The sequence below is a fragment of the Galeopterus variegatus genome, unplaced genomic scaffold (assembly GCF_000696425.1).
Source record: "Galeopterus variegatus unplaced genomic scaffold, G_variegatus-3.0.2 Scaffold903, whole genome shotgun sequence".
In the NCBI taxonomy this organism is placed as follows: Eukaryota; Metazoa; Chordata; class Mammalia; order Dermoptera; family Cynocephalidae; genus Galeopterus; species Galeopterus variegatus.
In genome coordinates this window covers 46,967-73,509 of record NW_007727014.1, presented here as the reverse complement: position 1 = coordinate 73,509, position 26,543 = coordinate 46,967, and the positions used below count along the sequence as shown (strand labels likewise).

Sequence of the window (26,543 nt, the reverse complement as noted above, 5' to 3'; positions counted from 1 at the left end):
GCCACCGGGCCGGCCCTACATTTACTCTTATTATTCCCTGCACCTGGATGGGGAAACAGCTCCTTTCCATTTCATAGAGGAAATGGCTGTGTTTTCTCAGAGATGTCAGTTCTCTTCTCCTGAATTCAGCTTCATCACCTGTGAACCAAGGAGCTGGGTTAAATACAGTCGGTCTCTAAGCTACCAGCTTCAACAGTCCTTTCCATCCCAGAGGATTTAGCCTGATTCCTTTCAGATGCTGAGGAGAGAGAAATCTCCCGTGTTAAACTCATGCCCTGCAGAGTTGTAAATTATCCAAGAAATACATCACTCAGATTTCCTGTGACTGTGTGGCAACTGGGGACTGAGGAAATGGGGGAGGAGGGAGTTCAGGAGAGCAAGGAGTTGCTGAGATCATCTGGGGGGATCTCTTGTAAGTATTTGTTATTGGCATTTCTCCGGGAACCAATCACAAGGCAGCACACATGACCTGGAGAGTCAGAATCCTTTGCAGCAGTCCGTATCTGGAGCTCTGTTTCCTTGCTAGAGACCCATCCTAAATCTTTGTGACCATGTGGGTATCAGGCCAAACTCAGTGTGATCTCAATTAACATATTTACCCCCGTTTCACCCAACTCCCTCACATCTGTCCATGGTTCTGTTCTTCTGTCCCACTCCAAGGCCAAAAACCTTGGTGACAATTTTAGACACCTTCCTCTCCCTAGTCCTCTATACCCCATTTCTTATGAAGATACATTTTTTTCTTCCAAACATTGCTTAGAGCTTAACTCTTCCTTTGCATCCCATCATCACCACCTACTCTAGCCTGCATGGTTTTCAGCTTAGATCCCCCCAGTAGCCTCTTCATGAGGTTCCTAACTCCAGCTACTTCCCATTGAAAACGATTTGCACACTCCTGCCAGCCTAATTGTCCCACATTCCCTCTTTCCTCATGCCTCTCTACTGTTCAAAAGCCTACAGTAGCTCCTGCATCAAATCCAGACTACTCTGCCTTACTTCATAATGTGGCCCCACTCTGACTCTGTTGTTCTTCAACACGCTGTCCTCAGTGAGACCTATCTTTTCTCTGCTTGACATTTCTTTTTTGGTCTCCATGCCCTTCTACCTGATTGTAACTCAATTTACACTGCTGCAGTTATGAAGCACCTGCTCTGTTGAAAGCACAGACACAACTTTGTTGCTCCCAGTCCTTCTGATGATCCAGCCTGCAGCCCACGGTCTGCTCTTACTGTTTTCATTCCATATCTGTGCATTCCTGCTCCCCCCCCAGACCACACATTTCTTGAGGATGGTGACCATAAAGTGTCTTTTGCTCTTTGTATCCCCCGCTGGGACTGCTATTAAATCCAGACACCCAGGCCACCTTTCACCTAGCCCCATTCAGCACTTCCTTCCCATCTGTTTTGTCTGCTATAAATTAATGATAATAAATCTACCTCGCAAGGTTGTTTTGAAGATTAGAGATATTTTACTCAGGGTGGACCTGATGGTTGAGATGATTATCATTTTCCTACTGACCTGTCCTTCAGTTTTTGGTGCACAGGCTCTTAAGCATTTGATATTTGAGAAAGTAACAAAAGGGATTTTATCACTACTAAACATATACATTGTTTCTGCCCCTAGGTCTTGATTGGAAAATTCCACACTCAACCCCACAAATTACAGTAGGTTAATGCATCTCATTTCACTTGTTCATAAGGCAAGCATTTATTAAGTGCCTGCTGTTTACCAAGCACCAATGAGGACTTGCCATTAGCAATTTCAGTGGCCTTTTTCGTACGAGTCATTCCCTCTTCCTCACCTCCGACTCAGTCCTCCCTACCTAAGAGGAAGGACAGCCTGGGAACTGTACAATTCAAAGTTTTCACTGAGGGCTTGGTCTTGAGCCTTAGCCACGTAAACCTCACTCACTCTCCACCCTCCTGGGTTTTTCGCCTGAGGCTGTGGCTGCCAGGTGCCAGCTGGGGCCTTCTGTCTGCTGGCTGCCTGGGCTATGCAGTTTCAAAAAAGTAATTTCCAATCCAAACTACAACTATTTGAAATTCATTCAAAGTGTAGCAGTAATTCCTTCATTCAATAAATTCAATCAGTGAATGACTTCAATTCAGTAAGTGTTTGCTAAATTAAAGCAATCACTCAGTAAGACAGACTTAAAAATCTCAAAATGTCTGCTGTATTTTTCTGCAACAAGCTTTGTAATATAATCTGTTTTTAAAAGATCAGTATTCCCTTGTTTGCTACTATTTCAAATAATACAAATTTTCATAAATGAAAGAAACTTTCTAAACTAGATAACATGAGGGTAAATGCCAGAAGAACCACCAAAACAAACAAAAAACCAAATGACAAAAATAACAAACCTTGGCTAATAAGAAAATGACTTAAAAAATTAATCTAGGAATCTATTATCTAGATTATTCTAGTTTTAAGACTGTCCTAAATCTGTGTCCAATTGTTATATGTGTGAAGCTGGCAGAAAGAGACCAGAATGTCAGAAGTGACATGCAAAACATTTACAGTCCTTGTCTGTACGTGTGTGTTCAGGGGGAGATTGATTTAAGCCAATATTTTCTACCTAGCCTGCACATTTATGTTGGCAGGATTTCATTGGTACATGTTGGTTTAAACCAAACACTGAAATCTTTAATCACATTTAAACAGACACTGCATTATGCTGCATTACACATTGCATTAAAAAGGGAGAAACAGGGAAAGAGTAAGCACAGCTAATATCTGCAATCTTTCAGGGGAAGAAGGAAAAATTAGAATTAAGTAAAATTCTTCAGAGGGAGAAATGCCAAGAAATTCATTGCTGAAATACAAAATTTTGTTTTTCTAAAGTCTGGAGCTGAGTTAAGTGACGTAGTTTACAAACCAGGGGAAATTAGGGTAGGAACGGAAGTACTGCTAAATTAGGAGAATTTGGCCAAAGGAAAGCAAGCTAGCTGTGACATACTGTGATTCTCAAACAATTCTTGTTTGCAACCGTGTCGAGTTAGGTTGCCATGAAACCTGGGACCTAATTTTATATTTCATTGGAAGTTCTGAATTTGTCGCATAAAGCAACTATTTGTCCACCCACAAAAGCTGCAAAACGCATACTGTTAAACTTCCCTAACACACACACACACAAAACCCCAACCCAGAAAGAGTCACTTTGCTTTGTTTGTTCTGTGTCTTCATTCACATCCAGTGGTTCTTCTTGAATCATGCAGAACCCCATAAATTACCACAAGAGCCAGTGAGTCTCCTGCTAAAGCATTCCATCCTCCCACCCTCACCACCTTTGCACTCCCTAATCCCCACCCCTCACATTTCAGACACAGCCCTAGGCTGCGTAGATGTTTGCTAATAAAGTCTTTGGGAGGACTGGCTGTTTTATCTCTGGCATCTATGATTATCTCAGTTTAATTAAACCATCACACCCCACAATTGGGGGTAAATGACAAGATTTGAGAGAGGCAAGGATCCTGTGAAGATCAATAGTCAATCCTACTGAAAGCTGCCTGAGGGAAATGTTTTTATTTGTTTCTTTTCTTTTCCTTAAAAAAAAAAAAAAAATGTCACCAGTTCTCAAGAGAAAGTGAGGAGTTAGGACTCCCAGAGGAGAAAAAAAAAAAGTTAAAAATGGAGGACTCAGAGTGGTTATCACCAAATCTGGCTAAGGATGGGAAGCATCAGAAGCAGTTCTAAAAAGAACAAATTCCCAGAACCCACCTTGGAGAGATGTTTCCTACATCTGGGGTTAAGCCTGGGGATTGCCCCCAGGAGATTCAGAAACAGCTTTTTGATATGCTGATGTGCAGATGAGTACCGGCTTCACATTCAGGCTGCATTAGAAACTGGGTTCCAGCATGTTCATGTACGTAGTGGTGTGACTTTGTGTAAACTCTCTAAGCCTCAGGTCGCTCACCTGTAGAATAGGGACTTCACTGCTTACTGGGGTTCTTGCAAAGATTAAATGAGATAGTATGCGAAGTCTCTGACTTACAGCAGGGCAAAAATAAAGTTAAGCCAATCCAGATGTCTTCTTGGAACTTACCCACCCACAGAAACTACCTCTAAGGCATTTCTGACAGCACTGGAGGCAGACTGCTTAAGTCTGAATGCTGACTCCCTTAAGTCTGTGATCCTGGAAAACTTACTGAACTTCTCCGTTTCTCATCTATAAAATGAAATAACATATTATATATAAAATAATATTCAGGTTTACAAATTATGATATATATTAAATTAGTTAATGGATGTAAGTACTTAGAAAAAGTGACTGATATTCAATAAATATTAGATACAATCATTTTGTTATTACCACCTCTTCTAAGACAAGCACTTATGGTGGAATAAATGCTGTCCTTGGAGTGTCCAAGTCCTGGCTCTAGCCTTATGATCTAGAACAGTACTGCCCAATAGAAACATAATGCGAGCTCCATAGGTAATTTCAATATTCTAGGAAACACATAAAAAGAAACAGGTGCAATTCATTTTAATAATACATTTTACTTAATATACCCCAAAATTGAAATCATTTCAGTGTAAACATTTCAAATATAAACATTTATTGAGCTATTTTATATCAGTTTTTTTTTTCATACAGTCTTTGAAATCCCATGTGTATGTTACACCTACCACACATCTCACATCAGACTAGCCACATTTTAAGTGCTCAATAGCTACATGTGACTAGTAGCTACTGTATTGGACAGTGTAGAAATTTCAGATTCTAAAGCAAGTCCCCTTACCTTGATGAGCCTCAATTATCTCATTGGTAAAAATGGAGATAATTGCAATGGTTTTGTTTGCGGAAGAAAATGAGCAAACTTGAAAGTGCTGTGTCAGCTGGAAAAGACTGTTTGTAGCAGGCTTTCTTTCTGCTTTTCTCAACACTACACTGTCAAATACAATGCCATTCTTACAAGATGACATGCCCAAAGTCCTTTGTGATCTGAGACATCACTCAGAATAGCACCGGTAGAGGCACTGTCCTATTTAGCAGATAATAGAGATTTTATCTGATAATGTTTTAGGAGATTGGAAAACTTTTGGTCCTGCTCAACTCCCCACCCACTGTCTTCATTCTCTACTCTCATTGATTCTTGAAATTCCTTTGACAACTGTCATTCTACAATTAAAGATAAAATTAAGGTATAAATAACCCTTGCATTCTCTCTGGTAACACCTTAATTTGAGACCTCATTATATTTTCAGCTCCCAACTTTTCCTATAAATAATAATCTCTGATAGTAATAACTTACCAAGTGCTTATTCTCTACCCCATCTTATAATTTAGTTGTTGTTGTTGTGTAGTATCTGTTCCGTTCAGTGTAACATCTGGCACACCCCCTCATATAAGGACAAAGTAGGAAGTGGGTCTTGGGATCAAGGAGACAGAGCAAGACCCACCCCCCCAGCACTCTCATCAGTAACTGATAGTTACTCCCAAGGGGGCAACACCAGATGACTGCATGGATTGGATCAAGCAAGCTCCACATCCCATTGCCCTGCACCAAACCTCCCACCATCACAACCTCAAACAAAGGGTGCACCAGATATCATACCCACAAGAACAGATAACAAGACTCGCCCTCAGCCAAACAGGCCAAGGAGCAATCCCACATCTTATAATTCTTATGGCTTTCTGTTATCAGATCAATAATTCAACTTGTTACAGGTTGTATTGCATGTAGAAAGAGCACTGAACTTGGAGTCGGAAAGCACAGATTCAATTCTCTAGGTTCTGCATTTACTAGTTATAGGATTTGGGGTGAGACACTTAAACTCCCTGAGTTTCAGTCTCTTCCTCTGTAAAATAGAGACAATAATACCTCTTACACAAACACAAGGTATGATGAGGATTAAAGGGCGTAACACACAAGAAAGTGATCTATAACCGCAAAGCATTAGACAACTATAAAATTGTATTAAAAGATTTATAAACCACCTTGTGCATGCTGTTCTTCTGTTGAACAGTTTTCAGTGGCTACCTGTTGCCAGCCAAATGAAGTCAGATTCTTTAGTCTAACACAAAAAGCTCTCCAGGATCTGGCCCTGACTACCCTACTTTTGCAAGTTTACCCCACCTTACTCCCTTGCTCAAACCAAATGTTCCAACAAAATAGGACTTCTCTATTTGTCCTCCCCAAGCAAGACTGAATGGTGTGACATTTCTAATTTCATACTTTTCTTTGTGCTGTCCATTGCCTTATTTCATTTTTCTCATCTCTCAAAATTCCACCTGTTCTTCTTTACCTGACCTCCATCTCTCCCGAACCTAGGCAGTCTGGTTTCAGAGAACAGGCTTTTAACCACTGCTCTATACTCTTCATACTTCTTTCTTGTATATATTTAATTTGTTAGAAAAACTAGTGAACAGCAACTTGCCTCCATTTCTGATTACTGTCATGTGTCATTGGTCTTTAATACCAACACAGGTGGATAATGAAGTTCTTTGAGCATCCTTTCACACTGGCGGTGCATGTTTTTAACTGGATGAGTACAGATTCTTTTTAGTAAGTAAAGGCCAAAGTCAGAGTCTTTCTGGAGAGCAGGTTTTGGAAAGGGTAAATACACTGAAAGAGTGGGAGGTGGAGCACAAGGGAATAGTGCTAGGAGGCAGGCACATCAAGCACATAATTTGGCATTGTCTAAGCCTGCCTTGGTGAAAGGAAGAGAAACTTAGACCTTTAGTTTATAGCAGGCCCCATGGCTTAGCAAAAAAGATCATAGAATTTAGAATGAAGAGGACTTAAGTTCTCTTTCTCCTCCTTCCCCCTCTTCCTTCCCTCTCCCATCTTCTTCTCTCCTCCCCTTCAGTCTCTCTCTCTCTCATTCTATGACTTTGAGAATATTGTTAAACATGTACAAGCTTCAATTTTCTCATATGCATAATGGAAAATGTATGTCACAGTAATACCCCCCTCTTCCTTCCCTCTCCCATCTTCTTCTCTCCTCCCCTTCAGTCTCTCTCTCTCTCATCCTATGACTTTGAGAATATTGTTAAACATGTACAAGCTTCAATTTTCTCATATGCATAATGGAAAATGTATGTCACAGTAATACTTTCTATCTCTTGGGGTTTATTTTTCTAGGAAAAAATGAGCTATGCAAGTGAAAGTTCTTGGTAAACTGTCAAGTTATATATACAAAAAGCTAGTTGTGATTGAGATTTTTTAACTTGTAGTCTTAGAGGAGTTTGCTAAAGAGATCAGCATCAGAATGACCTACTTTTCACTGTTATTTCCCTTGAGGACAGTGAATCTCTTCTTACATGAATCCACGCAGAATGAAATTCCTGTCATACACAATTGTAAAGTTCCATATTTATAAAGACACATTAACAAAGTCCTGACTAAATAAAGCCTACACAGGAAGAATTGCATTACAGAGAGTGTGTGTGTTCTCTAGTTCCTGTGATTTGTTCTACGAATGTTTTTCTCAAGGTTAAAACAACATGCTTTCTTGAAATGTTGCACTCTAACATGGGTGTTTCATTAACCAAATATTCATCAAAAAGAAATATATAGCTTTGAGCATAATAACTCATGATGAAGAAAAGCTATTGCTAAATATAAGGGAAAAAAATCTGAACCAGGACCACCAAATACATAGGCCAATAACCCCAACCTAACATCTTTAAAATTAAGAGAGGCTGATTTTCATATGTATGAAACTATTTTCCATTTTAACAAACACTTATTGCACTGTGTGCGTGGTGGAACATAAGAATGAAATAAGCATGCTAACTTCAAGGCACATAGATTCTAGCGAGGAACCCAGGCATAAGGACGTCTACAGGGGTAGAAGCTTGCAGATAAAGCTAGAGTCTTAAGCTGAATGTAGAGAATCCAATTAATACACACTTCTCACTTCCAAGGATCAGAAGAATGGGGAAGGAAGCTGATAAGTCCCCTAGCTTCAGAGACAGCATTTGGAGAATAGGAAAGGGGTTTCCAATATTATCATTCAGTGCAGTAGACAGTACCACTCCTCAGGTATCTTGTTCTTTGCTGTAATCCAGCACCCCACCAACAGCAGGCTGGCACATAGTAGATGCTCAATGTACTTTTAATGAATGAATGAATGAACAAACAGCTTTCTTGTACAATTTTCCATGTCTGAAGGGCCACTGAACTTGTATGTCAGTCAGGATTTGGTGAAAGCCAAAGGATTCAGCAGGTCAGGTCAGTGAAAACCAACAAACTCTAATCTAGACAAGTACCAAGGAGACAGTTTTCTGAAGTCTTGCATTGGGAGGGACATTTTAGGAACTGATGGCCAACCTGACACATACTCCCTTCCCTAGGGCCAGAGCAAAACTCTGCCTTACTCAGCTATCAAACATATGTCAATCTATCCCCAGGAAAGTGACCCAGGACCAAACAGAAGGTGATGGGAGGGAAAGAAAAGTTCCTGACGTGCCAGGTGCCAAACCAAACACTTGACATAAATCAATTCACTTAGTTCTCACAGGTAGTTGAAGCTATCTTCCTGTTTTACAAGTGAAGAAATGGAGGCACAGTGGCTACTTCCCTTGCATAAGGTCACACTGCTGGTGAATGGCACAGGTAGGATTTGTAAACAGACTCCAGTGTGTTCCCCTGAATTTCAAGTTAGTAGAAGCATCCTGGTCTATGTTGTATCAAAATCAACATCTTTTTTGTTATTTTTTAGTTGTGTGAGACTTACTTAAACTCTGTTGATAATCCTTGCTAGCACTCAACAAAAGGAAAGGAAATGTCTTTTCAGAAATCCTGCCCTTGTATTTTAAACTGGGCTTTCCCTAGATGGGACTATCTGTTCAAAGCCTGCATGCAAAACCAGAAAGAGAGAAAGGTGCACAAATCACGCAGGTAGAAGTCAGTGAATTTTCATAAAATGAGCACACCCATGTAACCAGTCCCCATACCAAGGCAGAGGTTATTCTAGCCCCACCGAAGGCCTCTGAAGTCTCCCAGTCACTAATCCCCCGAGGTAACCACTATCTTGACCTCTAATATCATAGATTTGTTTTTGCCTCTTTGGAACTTTATATAAATCGAATCATACTTTTTTTCATGTACTTTTTAATATCTTGTTTCTCTTGCTCCACATTTATGCTTATGAGATTTATCCCTGTTGTTGCATGTGGCAGTTGTTCTGAATGATTTAATCACTAACATAAACTTGCAAATAGTTACCATTTTCTCTAATGGCAAAGAGAGTCCAGTTATGTGAGACCCATAAACAAAAGGTTATGCACGTTTTTTTTTCTATGTGCTCTCTTTGGGTAGCAAGTGGCGGAGATTTAACAGATATGTTTCTGATAATGTACAGTGCTATGTGAAAATTGTGATTAGATGTAATTTGTAGGAAATTTATATTTTGGGTATATTGTGATGCTTTCACTTGCTAATTATGTGTAATCTGGGGCAGGGCACTTACCTCACCCAGCCTCAGTTTCCTCACTTGTATTAAGAGTGATGCTACCTAGGATTTCAAAGTTAAATGACATCAGTTATGTAAAGGGCTTCTGTCCCCACTTTTCCAAAAAAATCACTGGGGTAATAAGATCACACTTTCCTGCACAGATTTCAGGGCCAGCTTTTAGGGCACCTGAGGTCTGTTACCAGCTTGGCCACTGACTTCATGACTACTAAAACTTGTTCCCATGTTCTCAAACCATGAGCAGCTGGCTATTCGTGGCCAAGTAGAGGTTTTAAATTACCCTTTTCTATCACTCTTCTCTGGATCTCTCCCTCTTCCCAACACCACTCTGCTACATACATACATTTCTACTTGATTTGCATGAAAAAGCTGAGGAAATTGGACTAGAACCAAGTATTAGATGATCTGAGAAATTATTAAAACAAATAAAAGGGAAGATCATTGACTGAAAAAAAGAACGTTGTTCAATAGTTTGTACGGTGTGATTGTATTTCGATTATACGAGGGTACTTCAAAATGTTCATGAGAAAATTTGTATTATCTTTCAATTCTATTTTCGTATGAACTTTTTGAATACCCTTGTATACATATGTATGAACACACACATACACACACATACATGAAAGGATATGCACAAAGGGATTGACAATGGTGATCTCTGCTCGGTAAAAATGTGAGATTTTAATCATTTAAAATCTTTGCTTCTCTGGGCCGGCCCGGTGGCGCACTGGATAGTGCGCCGCTTGGGAAGCGCGGCGGCGCTCCCACCCGAGGGTTCGGATCCCACATACAGACCGGTTCCCGCTCACTGGCTGAGCGAGGCGCAGGAGCAGCGCCGGACCGGTGCGGGGGCGACACTGAGGGTTGCGAGATCCGTTGCCGGACACGGAAAAAGACAAAAAAAAAAAAAATCTTTGCTTCTCTGTAATTTTCTGATTTTCTGCAATGCACCTATATGCCATCTGCAATAATAAATATTTGCAAAATGTGTATAATACTTAAAGGCTTATAGTGTGTTTTGTGTGTATTCTTCTATTCTACATTCCCCCATATCAGAATATGATACTTTTCTTACCTTCATTTTACAGATAAAGAAATTTAGTCTCAGAGGATTTAGAAAATTTACCCGAGGTCAGCCACTGAAGCAAAATGCAGGATGAAAACCATACCAGGTCTTCTGAGTAAATATTGCACAGCTTCCCTGTGTTAAGGGCTGCGTTAGTGGATCAGAAAAGGGAAGAGAACACGCAAGAAATTGCAACATTTAGACAAGCAATTACACAATTCTAAATAGAAAAGACCCAATGGTAAGGCATAACTTTAAATGCAGCATTTTCAGGAATACATACATTTTTCAGTGCTGAGCTGAATCCTCTTTCATGGATCAGAATATAGTCTTGCCAGGAATCTGAGGAGACTCTCTGCTCTGACTTTTTAGCTTATGCCTCAAGGTAAAATAGAGACAATCATACCTCTTGCAATTCTATTACACAGAGGTGTTGCAAGGATTAATGCATGGTGTGCTTGGAGCTCTTTTGAGAAAGAGTTATTTGAATACCATGTATTATTATCAGATTAATCTTAATTATGATTATTTATCCATTTTCTCTTCCTGTTTCTCAGGGTCTAATGCAATACCTACCTGCCTGCAGAAGGAAGAAAGTTTTCCTTTGCTACTCTTGATGGAATAAAAGAGTGATAGAAGGGAGGAAGAGTAGGGAGATTGGTTCTTCCTGCTTCCTTCCTCTGGAATTTTTTTTTTTTTAAGGGAGGACTTATATATGACTTTTATTGTTTTTTAAATTTTTTAAATTTTTATTATGTGCTATTAGCATATTCATTCCTCCAAATTGTGATTTTTCTGTATGCCCTTTACCTGACGTATCACTCCCCAAACCTCCTCCCTCCCTCCTCCCTATCTCTAGTATCCTTGGGTTTGTTCTCTCCTTCTGAAACTTAAACATATCCTTGTGGTTCCTTCCTTCCTTCCTTCCTTCCTTCCTTCCTTCCTTCCTTCCTTCCTTCCTTCATCCTTCTCTCTCTCTCTCTCTCTTTCTTTCCTTTCCTTCTTTCCTTCCTTTTTTCTTAGCACCAGTTATGAGTGAGAACATGTGGTATTTCTCTTTCTTTGTCTGGCTTATTTCACTTAACATAATTTTCTCCAGACTCATCCATGTTGCTGCAAATGGCAGAATTTCATTCTGTTTTATGGCTGAGTAGTATTGCATTGTGTATATATACCACATTTTCCTTATCCAGCTGTCCATCAATGGACACTTAGGTTGGTTCCATATTTTGGCTATTGTAAATAGAGCTGCCATGAACATGGGAGTGAAGGTGTCCCTTCGACATGATGATTTCTTCTGGAAATTCTTGAAAGCTAGGGCCTACTACATGATCATACATGGTATCCATTACCTGTTCTTACTCTCTTGAAACTTGCTTCTTGTGGTATTAGGCATTTTTCCTTCTCAGGACCATCTTGTGGAAGACAGGAACAAGGCCAACTTCATGGGCATGCAACTTGTTTGGTTACATAGGACCTCATGCTCAGAGGGCTTCGTATTTGCTGTCTTGAAACTCACAATAATTTTATCTTTGAACTTGTGTTTGTAAGTGAAGTCTGATGGAACAATAGAATATACACTAGTGGCTTGCAGCCTTGCCTCATGCACTGTCTCACTTCCTGCCACCTGCCTGTCTTCCCTGGATGGATTCTCAACCATCCCCTTCTCTGATCCTTGATACCCCAGGAATCATTAGCCTCCTTCTTTCTGCTCCCATCCATGACCACTGCTTCCCTCTATCCCCGGCAGGGGCCTGGGTGCAGGTACAGGAAGGTCTGAGTTGGGCATATGTGCCTTGCAAAATCTCAGGAGGGGCATGGTAGCAGCCATCCCTGCCCTGGGATGGCACGACTGTAATGTGGTAGACAGAGACATGTCTTGATGCGGTAACCTCCTGTCCACCTCTGATCCGGGTAATTAGCAAGTCCCAGTGAAGAGGCTGAAATACCCTTAGGGGTATGCGTAAGCATCTAAAGAGTTGTCTTATGTGGAATGGGACATGGGACCATGGAAAGAGAAATGCCTGACTCAACTTCCCCAGGGCCCACCAATAGGCTGGAGCACAACACATCAGTTTGGCAACTGGCAGGAAGGGGTGCCCAGCAGCATGTAAGCTGTGTGTATGCTCTAAATCATAGGAGGGTACAAGGCCTTTGGGCTCCTCTGAGTATCTGCACTCACCTTATGGTATCCCCTATGCCTGAAACAATATGATTGATAAAGCCATTCATTAGTTGTGACAAATGTACCACTACAATGTAAGATGTTCACAATAGGAAAACCAGGATGTGGGGCATGTGGGAACTCTCTGGATTATCTTTGCAACTTTTCTGTCAGTCTAAAAGTATTTTAAAATAAAAAGTGTATTAAAACACACACACATACACACACACCCCATGACAGGTTGGGAGAGAGAATGCATAGGAAAGAAAAAGCTTTCATACTTCAGCACCTTTCACAGCACTTTTTTCCTGCCTTTTGCACAAGGGGCCCCACAGTTTCACTTTGCACCAGGCCTTGCAAATTATGCAGCTGATTCTTACTATAAAATCCCTTGTGGAATATGCAATTCTGCTATCTCCCTTTCTGTTCCCCCTCACACTATTCCCCACTCCTCAATGCCAGGCCTCTAGATTTCTTTGATTGTCATTAACAATTACTCCTACGTATCAATCACCTGCTAAGAACTGGCTACCATACCAGGCATTTTATGTACTTTATCTCATTTAATCCCTTTGTAACTTTACGAGATAAATAGTCTTATCCTTATTTCACAGATGTAGGAAGTTGAGTTCCAGGATCAAACAGTAAGTGGTAGAAGAGAAAGGCAATATCCCTGATTCTCACTCCAAAGCTGGTGCTCTTTCCACAGCACTGCAGACGAACCATGAATCCTCCAGTTGCCCAAGTATTTGTGGACTCCTTGGGCGGGCACTTTGGTTTCCATTTCTCCAAGTCTTTACTGACTATCTGCTAGGTACCCAGCACTGGGTGTGGTGCTACAGCTACGAAGTTATAGCACGGAGGCCAGTTCTGGGCTGCACTGGTCATTTCCCTTGGTATATCCATAAGTAGCAGGTGTGTGATGTCCCCCATACTCAGCCCACTCTGACACCTGTGCTGCTTGCCTTAGTTACCATGATAAGAAGACTATAAAATGGGACCAAGGAGTTCTTGACTGTGGATTGAGAATTTGGGAAGCGACAAATCTAGCCAACCTAACTTCAAAATGTAATAATTTTTGCTTAAAAATATCGTGGTTTACCTGAATAAGAGAGGGCAATGGAGCAAAATCCTATGGCACCCACTGGCCAGTCACCCACATCTCATACTGTGCCAGCTCTGGAAGCACATGTGTGCTTGTTCTGTATAACAGATGACAAAACAGCTGTGGTGGTAACACCTAGTTGGTATATCTCGGAAGAGTCCTCCTTTTTTAGTGCTTCTGCTGGTATAAGTACGGTATTTCCTTTGTCAGGCTGGCATGGCAATTGGATCCCTTTTTCCCTCTTCATAAGGGAGAAATGTGACATATCATCTTACAGTCGTTTTTCGTATCAGCCAATGCAAAAGCCTCTGAGCTAACTGCTTACTCCCTGCTGTCCTGGTGAAGGTCTGATTTTAGTTACAGGAGTAACAACTTGGTGCTGTGGAAGACACCAACGTAGGAAAGCCCAAGTTGTTGGGAAGTGGCCGGACTTTTTCTTTTATTAGATAGAGGCAGGGAATGAGAATGGAAGGGTTCTGTCTCTTCAGAGAAAGCTTCCTTGGAAGAAGTGCTCTTCTGGAAGAAAACAGAGCAGGCAGAGGGGTGTTTCGGGCACACTAGAGAGTAAGTGAGGAGAATGTTCGGGTTGAGGCAGCATTGCAAAATTGAAGATGAAGAAAGGAGGGAAGGTATGTGCAAGTCTGGCTTGAAATGTGTCTTATTAAAGCCACCTCAATTCTTGTCTGCACATTTTTGAGGAGCGTGAAAAAAATGGAGGAAGTTACCTCGAGTGGTTTTGCGGCTTTTTAAGTATGACATACAGGATATTGAATTTTAACCCCTGTTTATCCTGAAGTATACGCATATTTGGGGGATGAACAGGGAAACTATTCTTTGAAATGTGCATCTGTGGCCAAGTGATTCCAGTCACTTGGAATCACACTTCTGTTTATCCCCTTTTCTGTTTCAAGTATTGAGTGCCACACACATAAAATTATTCATGTAATAATAAAAAGCTATGTGGTCTCCCTAGGATTTCTGTATAAACATGTGAAAAATATGTTTTAAATCTGACAGGAATGTTATATTAGAACTCCATATGAGATTTTTAATTTGATTTGTGCCTGTTGTGTGCTTGTGTTTCCAGAAAGCTTGCTAGAGTGGATGGAGGTTGTTCCCTCCAAAGCACTTATGTATGTGGGATAGTCTGACTGCTTTTTATAACTGTCCGTAGCTTCATTAATTCATCTGGCATTTATAAAATTAATTCAGTGTTTATTAACATAGGTTTTTAAAGTCAATAACCTTGAGTATTTGTTTAGAGCCACAAACTTTTGGAAATGGAATGACATGTTATGGATATATAAAAGCAGTTTTAATTATCCAGTAAAAATGTGATCTTGAACACAGTATTTTTGTATGGACCATCGAGAAATAGTTTCAGAAAGTCTAGATTCCTAAAGCGACAAATCAGAGCCCCCAGCTCTGCTCAAAATGAAAATCTGCAGCATCCACATCTGGCTCCACCTGAAAATCCGGTTCAGAATTTCCCTGTGATCCTGGCACTTGCAGAAGGGAAGTTTCAGCTTTGTTTAGTATAACAAGAGCTGCAGGACTCCCAGGCCAATAAATGTGCTCACGTAAAACTCCAGACAGTCTCTGTTAGACTGGAGTCTTATCAGGGAGACCTCATTTTGCCTCTAATTAAAGGAAAAATTCAGGGGAGAGGAAGGAATAGCCTACGCCTCTTACTGTGTTGGTCAATGTTTGCTGAATTAAAAGGTATTCCAACATGAACACATTCCCTGGAATGAATGACTGCCTAGCCTTTGAACGTAATGGTCAAACAGTTTTCCCCCAAATTTCGACTGTTTCAAAAGAAAAGCAGACTGAGAAAAAGCTTTCCTAATTTCTCCTCTAGACTGCAAACACTTAGAAATGACATCATGCACCCTAAAGAGCCCCGGGATGACTAAGGCAGAGAGAGCCTGAGAAAACTCTTTGCTGTTTTCGCCTTTAGTTTTAGGACACATTATGCAGATGAGCTTTTAAGAAATGGTTCCCCCGCCTTCTTCCTCAGAGGAAGTTTCTTGGTAGATCACTGACACCTCATCCAGGCAGGGGGGTGGGGGGATGGTGAGAACTTGGCACCGGCCACCCCAGGCAGAGCACCACGGTGATTTGTTCTCCTGGTGGAGAGAGCTGGAAGGAAGGAGTCAGCGTGCAAATAATGAAGGAGCACGGGGGCACCTTCAGTAGCGCTGGGATCAGCGGTGGCAGCGGTGACTCTGCTATGGCCAGCCTGCAGCCGCTCCAGCCTAACTACATGCCTATGTGTTTGTTTCCAGAAGAACCTTATCAAAAATTAGCAATGGAAACACTGGAGGAATTGGACTGGTGTTTAGACCAGTTAGAGACCATACAGACCTACCGTTCTGTCAGCGAGATGGCTTCTAACAAGGTAAGAGATGACTGTTTTATTCATTAAAGTGTGCCCACCCCTGCTTGGAGCTCTGCTCCCCTGGTCTCTGTCTGCAGCAGAGTGCACCAGGGCACATGACTGACTCCGAGGATTTGCTGTTGTGTCTCAGAAGATTCTGTCCCAAAGTGCCACACTTTGCTGGTGTCTTGATGCTACAGCAAAAGTTTAAAATCCTCAATAAGCGCTGATTTCCAGAAATCAAACTTCTCTCTTATTGATGCAGTTTAGAATATAAGGTGAGAGTTGTCTATAAAGCTTCCAAATCACTATACAAATGAAAATGCCTTTGTTTTTGTTTTTTTTTTTTACAATTACCAGGAAACTAAAATCCGAATGAGTCCTCCATACGGAAAAATAACATGCTGCATTGCAATCAGGTGTTATGTATACATTTTTAAACAGAAACGTAATTTGACCTCCATGTATCAATGAGAGAGAATGGTTTGCTCTTAAGTTTGATAAATTCTCTCTGAGAAGAAGAACATTCTGGGATTTTCTAATATTTCCTTTGTGATGCTGGCATGACCTAAGATAGAAAAGAGACAATATGCTTTGTCTCCAAAAACAGAAAGGTATTTTTTAAAGTTTGCTGGTTTTCAAAGTGGAATCATTTGAAATTAAGTTTCGCAAATACTGAAAAATTTGCTTTTATTTACAATCTCCAGATAAAATTAAATGTTGAAGAGCTTTAATTATCCATCATTATATCATTTGTTTAATTTACACCTGGACTTAGAGTGCTAATTTATATAGGGAGAGTTGTTGCTTTTGGTTTGTTTGTATTTTCCCTTTGGAGAACATTAACTTTATGAAGTTATGCACACACACACACACACACACAAATACACACATACATACTTTGATGGAAAGCCTTAACACTATACCCTCATAAGTGCACATTTTCAGAGTCCCCAATCATCCTAGCCTAAGGTATTGTGTTATTGTCTTATGTTTCCGGGCTGGGAAGAGGTTTTGCGATGCACCTGCCAGCCTGCCCTTTCCAGCCCTAAGGTGCATCACCTTTGGATCAAAACTTGCTGGCTCCTGCTCAAAGGATCTGAGCAGTGGAAACAATGCGTCCTTAGGAGATCCTCAAGGGGACAAGGGGGGGTATTCCTACTCTTTGTTAACTGGTTAATAAACAGGCAAAATAAGTTTCTTTCTGAAATTTTAGTTCAGAGCTCAAGTTGGGAAATAAAGAGAAAAGAACACATTTGAGATTTAACTTCTTACTGAGTTTTCTCTGAAGCTCTCAATTGAAGGCTAAATTCAGGGATTTTCCAGGCTGTTGTAAAACTCAACCAACTGCTTCCCCATGAGAAGAGCTTAACTGTGTAACTTCTCCAAATCACAGTGGGGCTCCACGTAGGACTTTCACACGTGCTCTTGCCTACTTTGAAGCATTAGTGGGTACTCTGTTCTCTGTATTGTGTGGTATTTGATATCTATGCAGGATGTAGATCCAATATTTAGGGGTCGTTTTTTGGCATGTTTCACATAGAGGACATGAGGAACTTCTGGAGTCAACAAGATAAAGCAGGCAACTAACTCCAGGAGGAGAAAAAGAATATTCTCTGGGAAACTACAAATTGCCATTATTTTTCATTTTGAGTGTTGATGCGCTATAGCATTCTAACCCCATTTGTGTCTGGAGCAATGAAATTAGACATTGTCTGTCTTGCAAATTTATTAAAAATAATTTCATATTCAGCACAGTAGTTAATAAGGCTCTGAGGCACTGTGCAGGTCCTGGTGAGAATTCCGATCCCTCAGGCTTCCACTCTTCCTTAGTGGTATCATGTGTAGGAAGCAATGAAAGTTGAATAGAGCTAACCCTAAAGTAAGGGTTAAACCTCAATGCTGATATAGTTAGCTTAAGTAGAAGGCATACCACCTCGCCCATTTTCTAGATTGACAGTAGAAAGGTTGTAGGGCAAAGCAATTATCCAGTGGATGAATAATGCCCAACTGACATTGAAGTCAATTTCAATTTTTGAGAAGATCTCATTTTTCTTAGCTACCTTTTTTTTTTAAAGTCCTGATTTTTAGATAATTGTCTCGGTTAAAGCTTAATCATAATGTATACCATGGCACATATATTATAATACAATGAGTATATTTTTGTATCTGCCAAAAAGAAATTTATGTATGCCAGTCTTTTGGGGACAGAATTATCTATGGTGAAAACAATTACACATTTAATTTTAAATGTTGTCAAAATTATGAGATTTTAACCCAAGTTGTCATTTAAAGATATGATTATCATCGTTACTATCATTACTGTATAGTCTTATTTGGTCATATTTTGCTTCTCCTTGCTGAACGCATGAGCCAATTTCTGAGTTACAGGCTTGGAAGAAAGTGGGAAGATGTTTTATGGAGTGAGTATATGAAGTGCATATTAACAGCATCCATTATATTTCTGCAAAAAAATTGGTGTCCCTAGTTCTATTTCAGCTAAGTAACCACTGAGTATTGTTTGCAATGTCTGAACTTACTTAAGAGCAGTGGTGGAAGAGCCGGTGTTATGCTTAGGGGGTATTAGGGAATTACATATGTGCCTGTCTGCATGCAACTGGTAGAGACTTGACTGTGTCTGGTGGAGGAAAAGCAAGCAGTCTTTCATATTTACTTCATCTGGGTAGGGTTGTGCTCTTTTTTTGTTCCTTTGTTTTCTTTAAGCCTTTTACGTTTGGAAGAAAACTAAGTTCCTCAAAGATTGTAACAGACTTTCACAACTATATTTCAGAGCCCACGGAGTTAGATAAGGATTGCTTCTGTGACTTACAAGAACGTAGTTTTCTCCTTGGCCCCCAATTCCCTGATCCCTTAATGCCAGCCACAGGCCAAATGGAACTCCAGAATGTTAAGAGAAAGATGCAGAGAGGTGGGTTAGTATTGTAGATTATTTCCCCCCAAGAATTAAAAGATGAAATAAGTTCAGCAGGAGTTTTACAAGGCAATGGCATTGTTTCTCAAGATGAAAAGGATGTCTAGTGAACCTTCTGCCAGCAGCCCAAGTTTAGTTAGATGTATTAGAGCTGTTTTGCTTAATGGCAGATTACCTTCTTAGATTCGTTCATTAATTTTTTGTGTTTCAACTTTCATCACCTACTGAATTAGAAGAATTGTCTTACACTTCGTCGAAATGCATCAGAGCATGAGTTTCTCAGTGGCAAAACAGTCAGATGTTTTGAAAACAGGATGCTTTGGCTCTGCATTACAAAAAGAGGAACGGAAAGAGAAACAGTATAGAAAGGAAGAAAGCAAATAACCTCAGCAGGATCCCCAGCCCAACAAAGGCATGAACAGTGACCTATCTTCCTGACCTTCACTATGGCTCAGTTCCTGACCTTGTGTCACCAAAGCCAATCGACGTCATTGGAGGAGGATAGGAGGAATGGCACAGCTGCTGTGAGGGTGACTAGAATTTCCTGTCTCCTTCCTGACAGACGCAGTCAGAAAAGTACAGGGTTGCAACAACAGTGGCTGAGGAAGGACCAACCCAGAACAATCCCAGTGAGGCATAGCTGTGACTGACAGGGAACACAGAGGTGTTCCTTCCCCCATTTTACTGAGAAACATAGTCTCTCACCTAGAATGTTCAGGTGAAAAATGTCAAAAGAGTCATTCGTACCCAGCATATTGAATGTTTTTCAAAAGATGAACATGCTGTGGTATTCAATAAGGAGCTATGTTCAAGCAACTAAACACTGTCTTAACTTCCCTCAAAGTCCCTTCACTGTCCTTTTTATTTTCTAGCTTTGCCCTGGAGCTATTTTATGTGCAATAAAAAGATCTGGTCCCTGTTGATGAAAATGGATGTTCTATTGTTGAAAAGAGCTGTACTGCATATCAGTACTTTCTTTGGAATGAAGCATCAGGACCTAGCACTTAAGTAAATGTTTGCTAAGGAAACTTGTAAAAAAGGAATGGGAGATAGGCCGTCCTTTTTCTCTTAAGGCATCATGAAGTCAGCTATAGATACTATCACATTATCATGGGGGAAGTAAGTGCTCCTGGCTATGTAGGTTTATTTGTCTGGTTCTTCAGGAGCAGCCCTACTGGCGTATGGAACTCTGAGTGCAAAGGCAACTGGTTGCCTATGCTCTTGGGTGGGAGAAAATAAAGTCATATAATTCTACCAGCTGGGAACCACCTGGGAACCAGGCTGCATGACACTGGAAAGTGATCATGACTGGCTGATTGCCCTAATGTTGGGTGAGTCATTTTCTATCTAACTAAGTAATCAATAACTATAGGAAATATTGGACCCAGCAGAACTGAAAGGAAATAAATCTTATTGGCCACCAGATTCATCTTAGAACTCTGTCAGGAGGATGGTAGGCAGGTGACCAATTGTTGAAAGGGATTAATGCCACTTTTGCCCAAAATTCAGTGATATTAGAGCAGTGCCACCCTTAGCACAAGAGAGGTCCTCTTCCTGGACCTTGTACTTTAGGGCTGGTCTTCCTCCAGCTACCCTTACCCCCACCCCCACCCCAGGAGGTGGTGAGTCGGCCAGGCCAAGGGAGCTCTCCACTCTAGACCACACTTTGCATCTTCTGGACCCCCACATTCTCTGCCCAAATGGCTTTGAACCCACTTCCAGGGCCTCTTCTCTCGACATGCCATAGGAGTGCACACCCTCAGACCCAAGGGGTAGCCAAGTGGCACCAATTTGGGGTGGGGAGAATTGCATGGGAGGAGCTTGGATATGCAGGCTGTGACAGAGGGCTCACACAGGCCTGCACAGGAGGCCCCTGGTGGTGAGGAAAGAAGAGGGCAGAGTGTGGTCCAGGAGTTAGGTTCCCCTGTACCACCTAAGGAGTTCTAGGCTCTAACTTCAATCTTACCTTCCAGGCTGTTATGAAGGGGTATTTGTCAAGGTAGGAGTATAGGAGAAAGCTCCATTTATATCTTTATATTTTTAGATTTGTGATGTGTGGCCCCACAAATGTTAGAGATGACCCCAGATTATAGGGCAGAATAGAATGTAAATCAGTTCTGACAGCCAGGTGGGCACTCACACATTTTTCGGTAGAACTTTTCTCTCTTTACTGCTGAGATTTACATAGAATAAATCATGGAGGCAGCAAAATAAAGTGAAAAGAGCCTGAGAATAAGGCATGAATTTGATTTCTGGCTCTACCTTTTTTTAGGTATATTATCATAGACAATTTAATCATTTTGAATCTTTACATTTTCTTATCTATAAAACAAAATAATTGGTGAAGACTACCTCCATGGTCTTTTTCAGCTCTTGCATTTATTGTTAGAATAATAATAGTGAACAACCAAGCTACTTTTACAGGTGTATACTCTGTGTGCAGACATTGTGCTAAGCTGTCCACCTACATTCTGTCACTGATATTCAAGCAACCCTTTAAAATAGGTATTATCATCCCTATTTTACATATGAGTAAAGCGAGGCTAGAAAGTTGGGATAACTTGCCCGGGGTAAATAAGAGAGCTAGGATTCACACCCAGGGCCATCAGACTCACCATCAGTAAGCCCATCAATGAGATATTATAGTAAAAGTTTAGAGGTACTTAATAATTCTTCTGAGGGAATTTTGTAGTGTTTGCTGGGAGATAGCATTCTTTGAATTCTGGCCGTCATTGATTTGCTCTGGTTCAAAATCCTAATCTGCAACTACCATATTCTCAGCCTCTAGGCCAGCTGTTAATCACTTCAAGCTCAGTCTTCTTGGCTGTGAAGCAGTGTCTACTAACACAGATAAGGGGGACGAATAACCTGGTTATAGAAAATGGTTATAAAGCACTCATAAAAATGTAAATAACAATATTAAATTAATCTACTGCCTATTGCCATCAGTTTGCTAAATTCAAGATCTGTTTGTTTTCTAAAACTCTTTAACATGGCCTAAGATAAAATATTAAGTTTTGTTTAAAGGACCTTAGCCTACCCCTAAATTTCCTTTTTTACTGCCCCCCAAAATAATAAAGAAAAGACACTATTCTTTTTTTTTTTTTTAAATGTTATCATCAATCAAATGATTGGGGCAATTTCATCATATACTATGTCTTTCCAATTCATGCAACCTGACTATAAAACAGAGAATTAATGCTTCAGTAACAATAATTTATATAGAGAAATTTCCTGGAAGTAATGTGTAGACTGTTTTCCTCAGACTTTGTCTTTAAACAAAGGTGAAAGAGAAGATTAAGCTGCTCATTTATAATTTTTTCAATTAACTCCATCTATGACAAAATAGAGTTGTATTATTGAGTGTAATTCAGTATTCCAAGCTTAAGTCTTATCAAAATTGAGCAAATCAAAGAGTTTGAAAGTTATTTAGTGCTTAGTAATAAAGTTGATTTGTAATATATTTTGCTTCATTTAAATATTTCTGCATGGGTAGTTGTAGAATGATTTCTTTCACTGAATTCTAATCCATTTAGCCCAATCTTTCTGCTAACTCACTTCAAAGTCGCCAAGTGAGCAAGTCTCTAAAAAGCAAAAAGGAAGGAAGTAAGGAAATAGTGCCCTTTTGGGTTGGATTGTTGGACCTCTGGGTAGCCAGTAAGGGAGGATTACAGTTTCAAAAATCTGATAAATAAGTCATTTTAAGGGGAACCTCTCTCTCCACATGGGACAAAAATCAGATAATTATGTTTACAGTGTCAGATATAAAACCAGGACACTTGTCTTAAAAAATAGACTTACAATACATTAATGCAATAAACAATACTTCTTTCTTATATCTTTTTTTTCTTTTAGAATATGTCTAAAAGGCTCCCAAATTCTGTTCCATTGTTATGTATGAAAGATAAGCCAAGGGTGGAGCTTGCTCTTGTACTATTCTTCCAAAACATTTTACTTCTTAGTCAAAGTGTGCTCAGCAAACGGAGATAGCTCCGCTATCTGGAAGCCAGGACTTACTAAAGCAGAAGATGCCAGGCAAGCTTGTGCCACAGTCAATAGGCTTCACACTCTTGAAGGCACTGTGCCAGGTGTCAATGTGCTTCCCTGCACATCCCTTGACTCTGGCATTTTTCAGGGACCTGCCAGCGCCTTTCTGTCTTGCCCACTTGTACGTGATGTTTCCCTCAACTGGTGCCAAACTGTTTAGTCTCTTGGATAGTTTACGGTAACTTCCTTTGTTTGATTTACTTTAAAGTAGCCAAGTGCTTCCACAAAGAAAGGATTAAGTTATTTAGAAATGAAGAAGACAGTAAAATTCCTGTTTCTTTTGTTTCTGTTTTGGGAAGTGCTTGATAATCTTTTCTTCTTTATGGAGTAGATTTCACAGCTATAAATCATGCAATTCACTCATCAGTCACAGCATTTTTTCCTTCTGCTAATTAGTTACAATTTTAAAATGTACCACTTTTGAAACCTAAAGCCCTCAGAGATGGATGTTTAGTGAACTTATTAAAATAAGGTTCGTCTTCATGGCTCAGTCACTCTCATCTTTTTTTTTTTTAGTTATTCAAAATATAGTAATTTTAAAGTTGATTATTAAAAACCTTACATGGGCATTGTCCCCTCACTCTTTGTAGGACAAGAGGTGTTCACATTTGATATCTGAAAAGATAAATTTTATGTAGTTAATTTGGAAAGAAAACAGTAAAAAAATAAATTGTCATTAAATAAAAATATATATTTTCAACTCAACCTTACAGGCTGTGCCAAAGCTGATCAGACAGGGCAAAGTGAAGTGTTAATTTGGCAACTATCTAATGTCTTTGGTTACTATGGATAGTGAAATTTGATAAATAAAACCAAAAATGATCTAAACATTTTCTTTCTAGTCATACTTTTACGTGGTTGCACTAGACAAAAATCCCAGAACTTTAAGCCCAGAAAGGAACCTTAAGTATTTTCTATTTGAAGTCATTTTACAGATGAGAAAACTCAGATATTGGTTTTCTCATTTAGAAAAAGTGAGGATTAAATATCTAGTGTACTCCAAAGAACTTTGTAAAATATAAAGCACATGTTAAATGAAAAATAATTTTCTTATAACATGATTTCTCCAGAGTCATTAAAAAAAAAAAAAAAGCATCTTACAAAGGCTACCAGGATTAACATTTTCATCCTCCTTTGAAATGATATCCTTTAGATAATTTATTTAAAACTTTTTCAGTCAACCTAATCTTTTCATGTCATTAATTCCCGTTACCAATATTTAAAGCTGTGTGATATTCAGTTGTGCAAAACATACTCTTAATAACTTACCCAATTTACAAAAAATGTTTTTAGTTTTTCATTATTATAACCTTGCACTATATCTGATTATTTACCTACATTAGATTCCCACAAATGGAACTAATGGGTTAACAAACATGAACATTTGTAAGGCTCTTGATACTTGTGTTCTCACTACTCCCAGTGTCAAAGTTTAAGTAGTAAAAATCCTGTGGTTAGCGTAACTGTCCTTAATTTCTTTCCATTTCTTCCTGTCCTCCCTCTGAAACTGAAGATGATAAATTGGAGAGTTTACCAACTGGTGAAAAAATGGCCAAGACTTGGATTCTCTGCCACTTAGCAGAGCTGTTAGCTTAGGAAGTTGAAATCAAAATGGTGATCTAAATTTGACCCTTTCCAGATACCCTAGAATGTTTCTGCTCAATGGCCCAGACAACTCGAAGATAATTTCCTGATTCTTGAGTTGTATTACCAACATCCTAGTGGAGTTAGGTTCAGTGGTGTTGGCAGGTACCTAATGAGAAACAATGTTAGTGTAATTAATGCCTTCTAAACATTTAAAATCAAATAAACTTCATTCATAGTATGTAGAAACACATTTTCATGTGTTTGGGTACTGTTTGTAGAGTTAAGTAGATGCTGAAAATATCTTGCCAGAAAATACAGATAAATAGTGAGCTATTAATATAATTACTTAAAATGAGGAGATGTAGGGAAAATGACTCAGGAAGAATTGATCATCTTGGTATAATGTTTATTAAAGGAAATTTATTCCATGCTTAAAAGATCCTTGACAGTCTAACTTTTAGCTCTTTGGGTATCTACCAATTTCTTTTTTTTTTTTTTTTGTCTTTTTGTCTTTTTTTTTTCCGTGTCCGGCAACGGATCGCAACCCTCAGTGTTGCCCCCGTACCGGACCGGGGACCGGCAACGGGATTGCAAGCCTCGGTGTTGCTCCCGCGCCTCGCTCAACCAGTGAGCGGGAGCCGGTCTGTATGTGGGATCCGAACCCTCGGACGGGAGCGCCACCTTGCTTCCCAAGCGGCGCACTATCCAGTGCGCCACCGGGCCGGTCCTATCTACCAATTTCTAATCATAATTTATGTTATGTAGTAAGACAAAGTAAGATAAATTTTTCAAGAATATCATGTAAGAAATGAAAAGAAAATCCTAATTCTTGAGTAGGTAAGAAAGCTTGGTGTTTTAGCAACTGAAATAGGAATTGAATTAAAAAACTAAAATATTTAAAAGGAGATTCCACTGGGGGGGAAAGCATTTAAGAACCAGGATTATTGTTTGAGTATAAGAAAGGAACAGACACAGATAAAAAAAAACAGACTAAAATTTTAGTAGCTCCCGTTGATCAAAACAGTGGCCTTCCAACTTCCTCTCTATGCTTGATGTTATAAAATCTATTGAAAATATGGCTTAAGAATATTAGTAAGAGATGTATTATCACTTGCAAAAGGAGAAATACAGGCTTTTACCCCTCTCTTAGTATTCCATTGCCTAGAAAACTTCCCCTTGGCTCAAACACATCATCAGACCCTGTGCTGTGAACCTACTGCTGGTATACCAAACCTCTTGGTTTTCTTTCAGGAAACCTCCCTTAGCTACTCCAGCTTCTATCAGATTTTCATAGACGATTCTCTTACCTATCTTATCGATTAATAGCATAGCTAACATTTTTGTTATCTGGGATTTTATTTATGTCTGCTCCAGATTGCAAGCCTCTCAAGGCTTTAAATCATGTTTTGAATGTTTGAGATTCCACTTTGCTTAAGATATTAGGACTAAAAAGTATCAAGGAGGCATAGCTCTATGTCTTTAATTGTCAGGATGGAAGTTAAAATCAAATGAAAGCTTTTGTCAGTTGGTGTTGGTTGATTTTTGATTTATTTTATTTTAAAAGCTGTCTGCAATTCTACTTGATTTGGTCATTTAAGAAATTTGTTGACGCGGGGACTTATATTATTCTGCCTTTAACCATTGCTAGGATGGGTAATGACCTCACTGGTAGGCACAGCACAATACTGAAGATGGAAACTTTTTTAGCATTTTCAAAAAATTTTAATTTATGGAACATCCTTAGACTATCCAGTGATAATGTGTATTTCCATTATACTTTAGCATATCCATTTGGTTGTGAGAAGCCACCTTTTTAATGGGTCAATAATGAAAAGGACTCCA

General features: G+C 39.7%; 1 protein-coding gene across 2 annotated transcripts in view; it reads left to right on the top strand.

Annotated features, from left to right (window-relative positions):
• The window catches only part of PDE4B (phosphodiesterase 4B, cAMP-specific), a 446,683-nt gene that overhangs the window by 386,712 nt on the left and 33,428 nt on the right, over positions 1 to 26,543 (top strand). For both annotated transcript variants that reach the window (XM_008573326.1, XM_008573327.1), the window contains one exon: positions 16,044 to 16,156. In XM_008573326.1, coding sequence (XP_008571548.1) covers positions 16,044 to 16,156 — 113 coding nt within the window. The remainder of the gene's footprint in view (positions 1 to 16,043; positions 16,157 to 26,543) is intronic.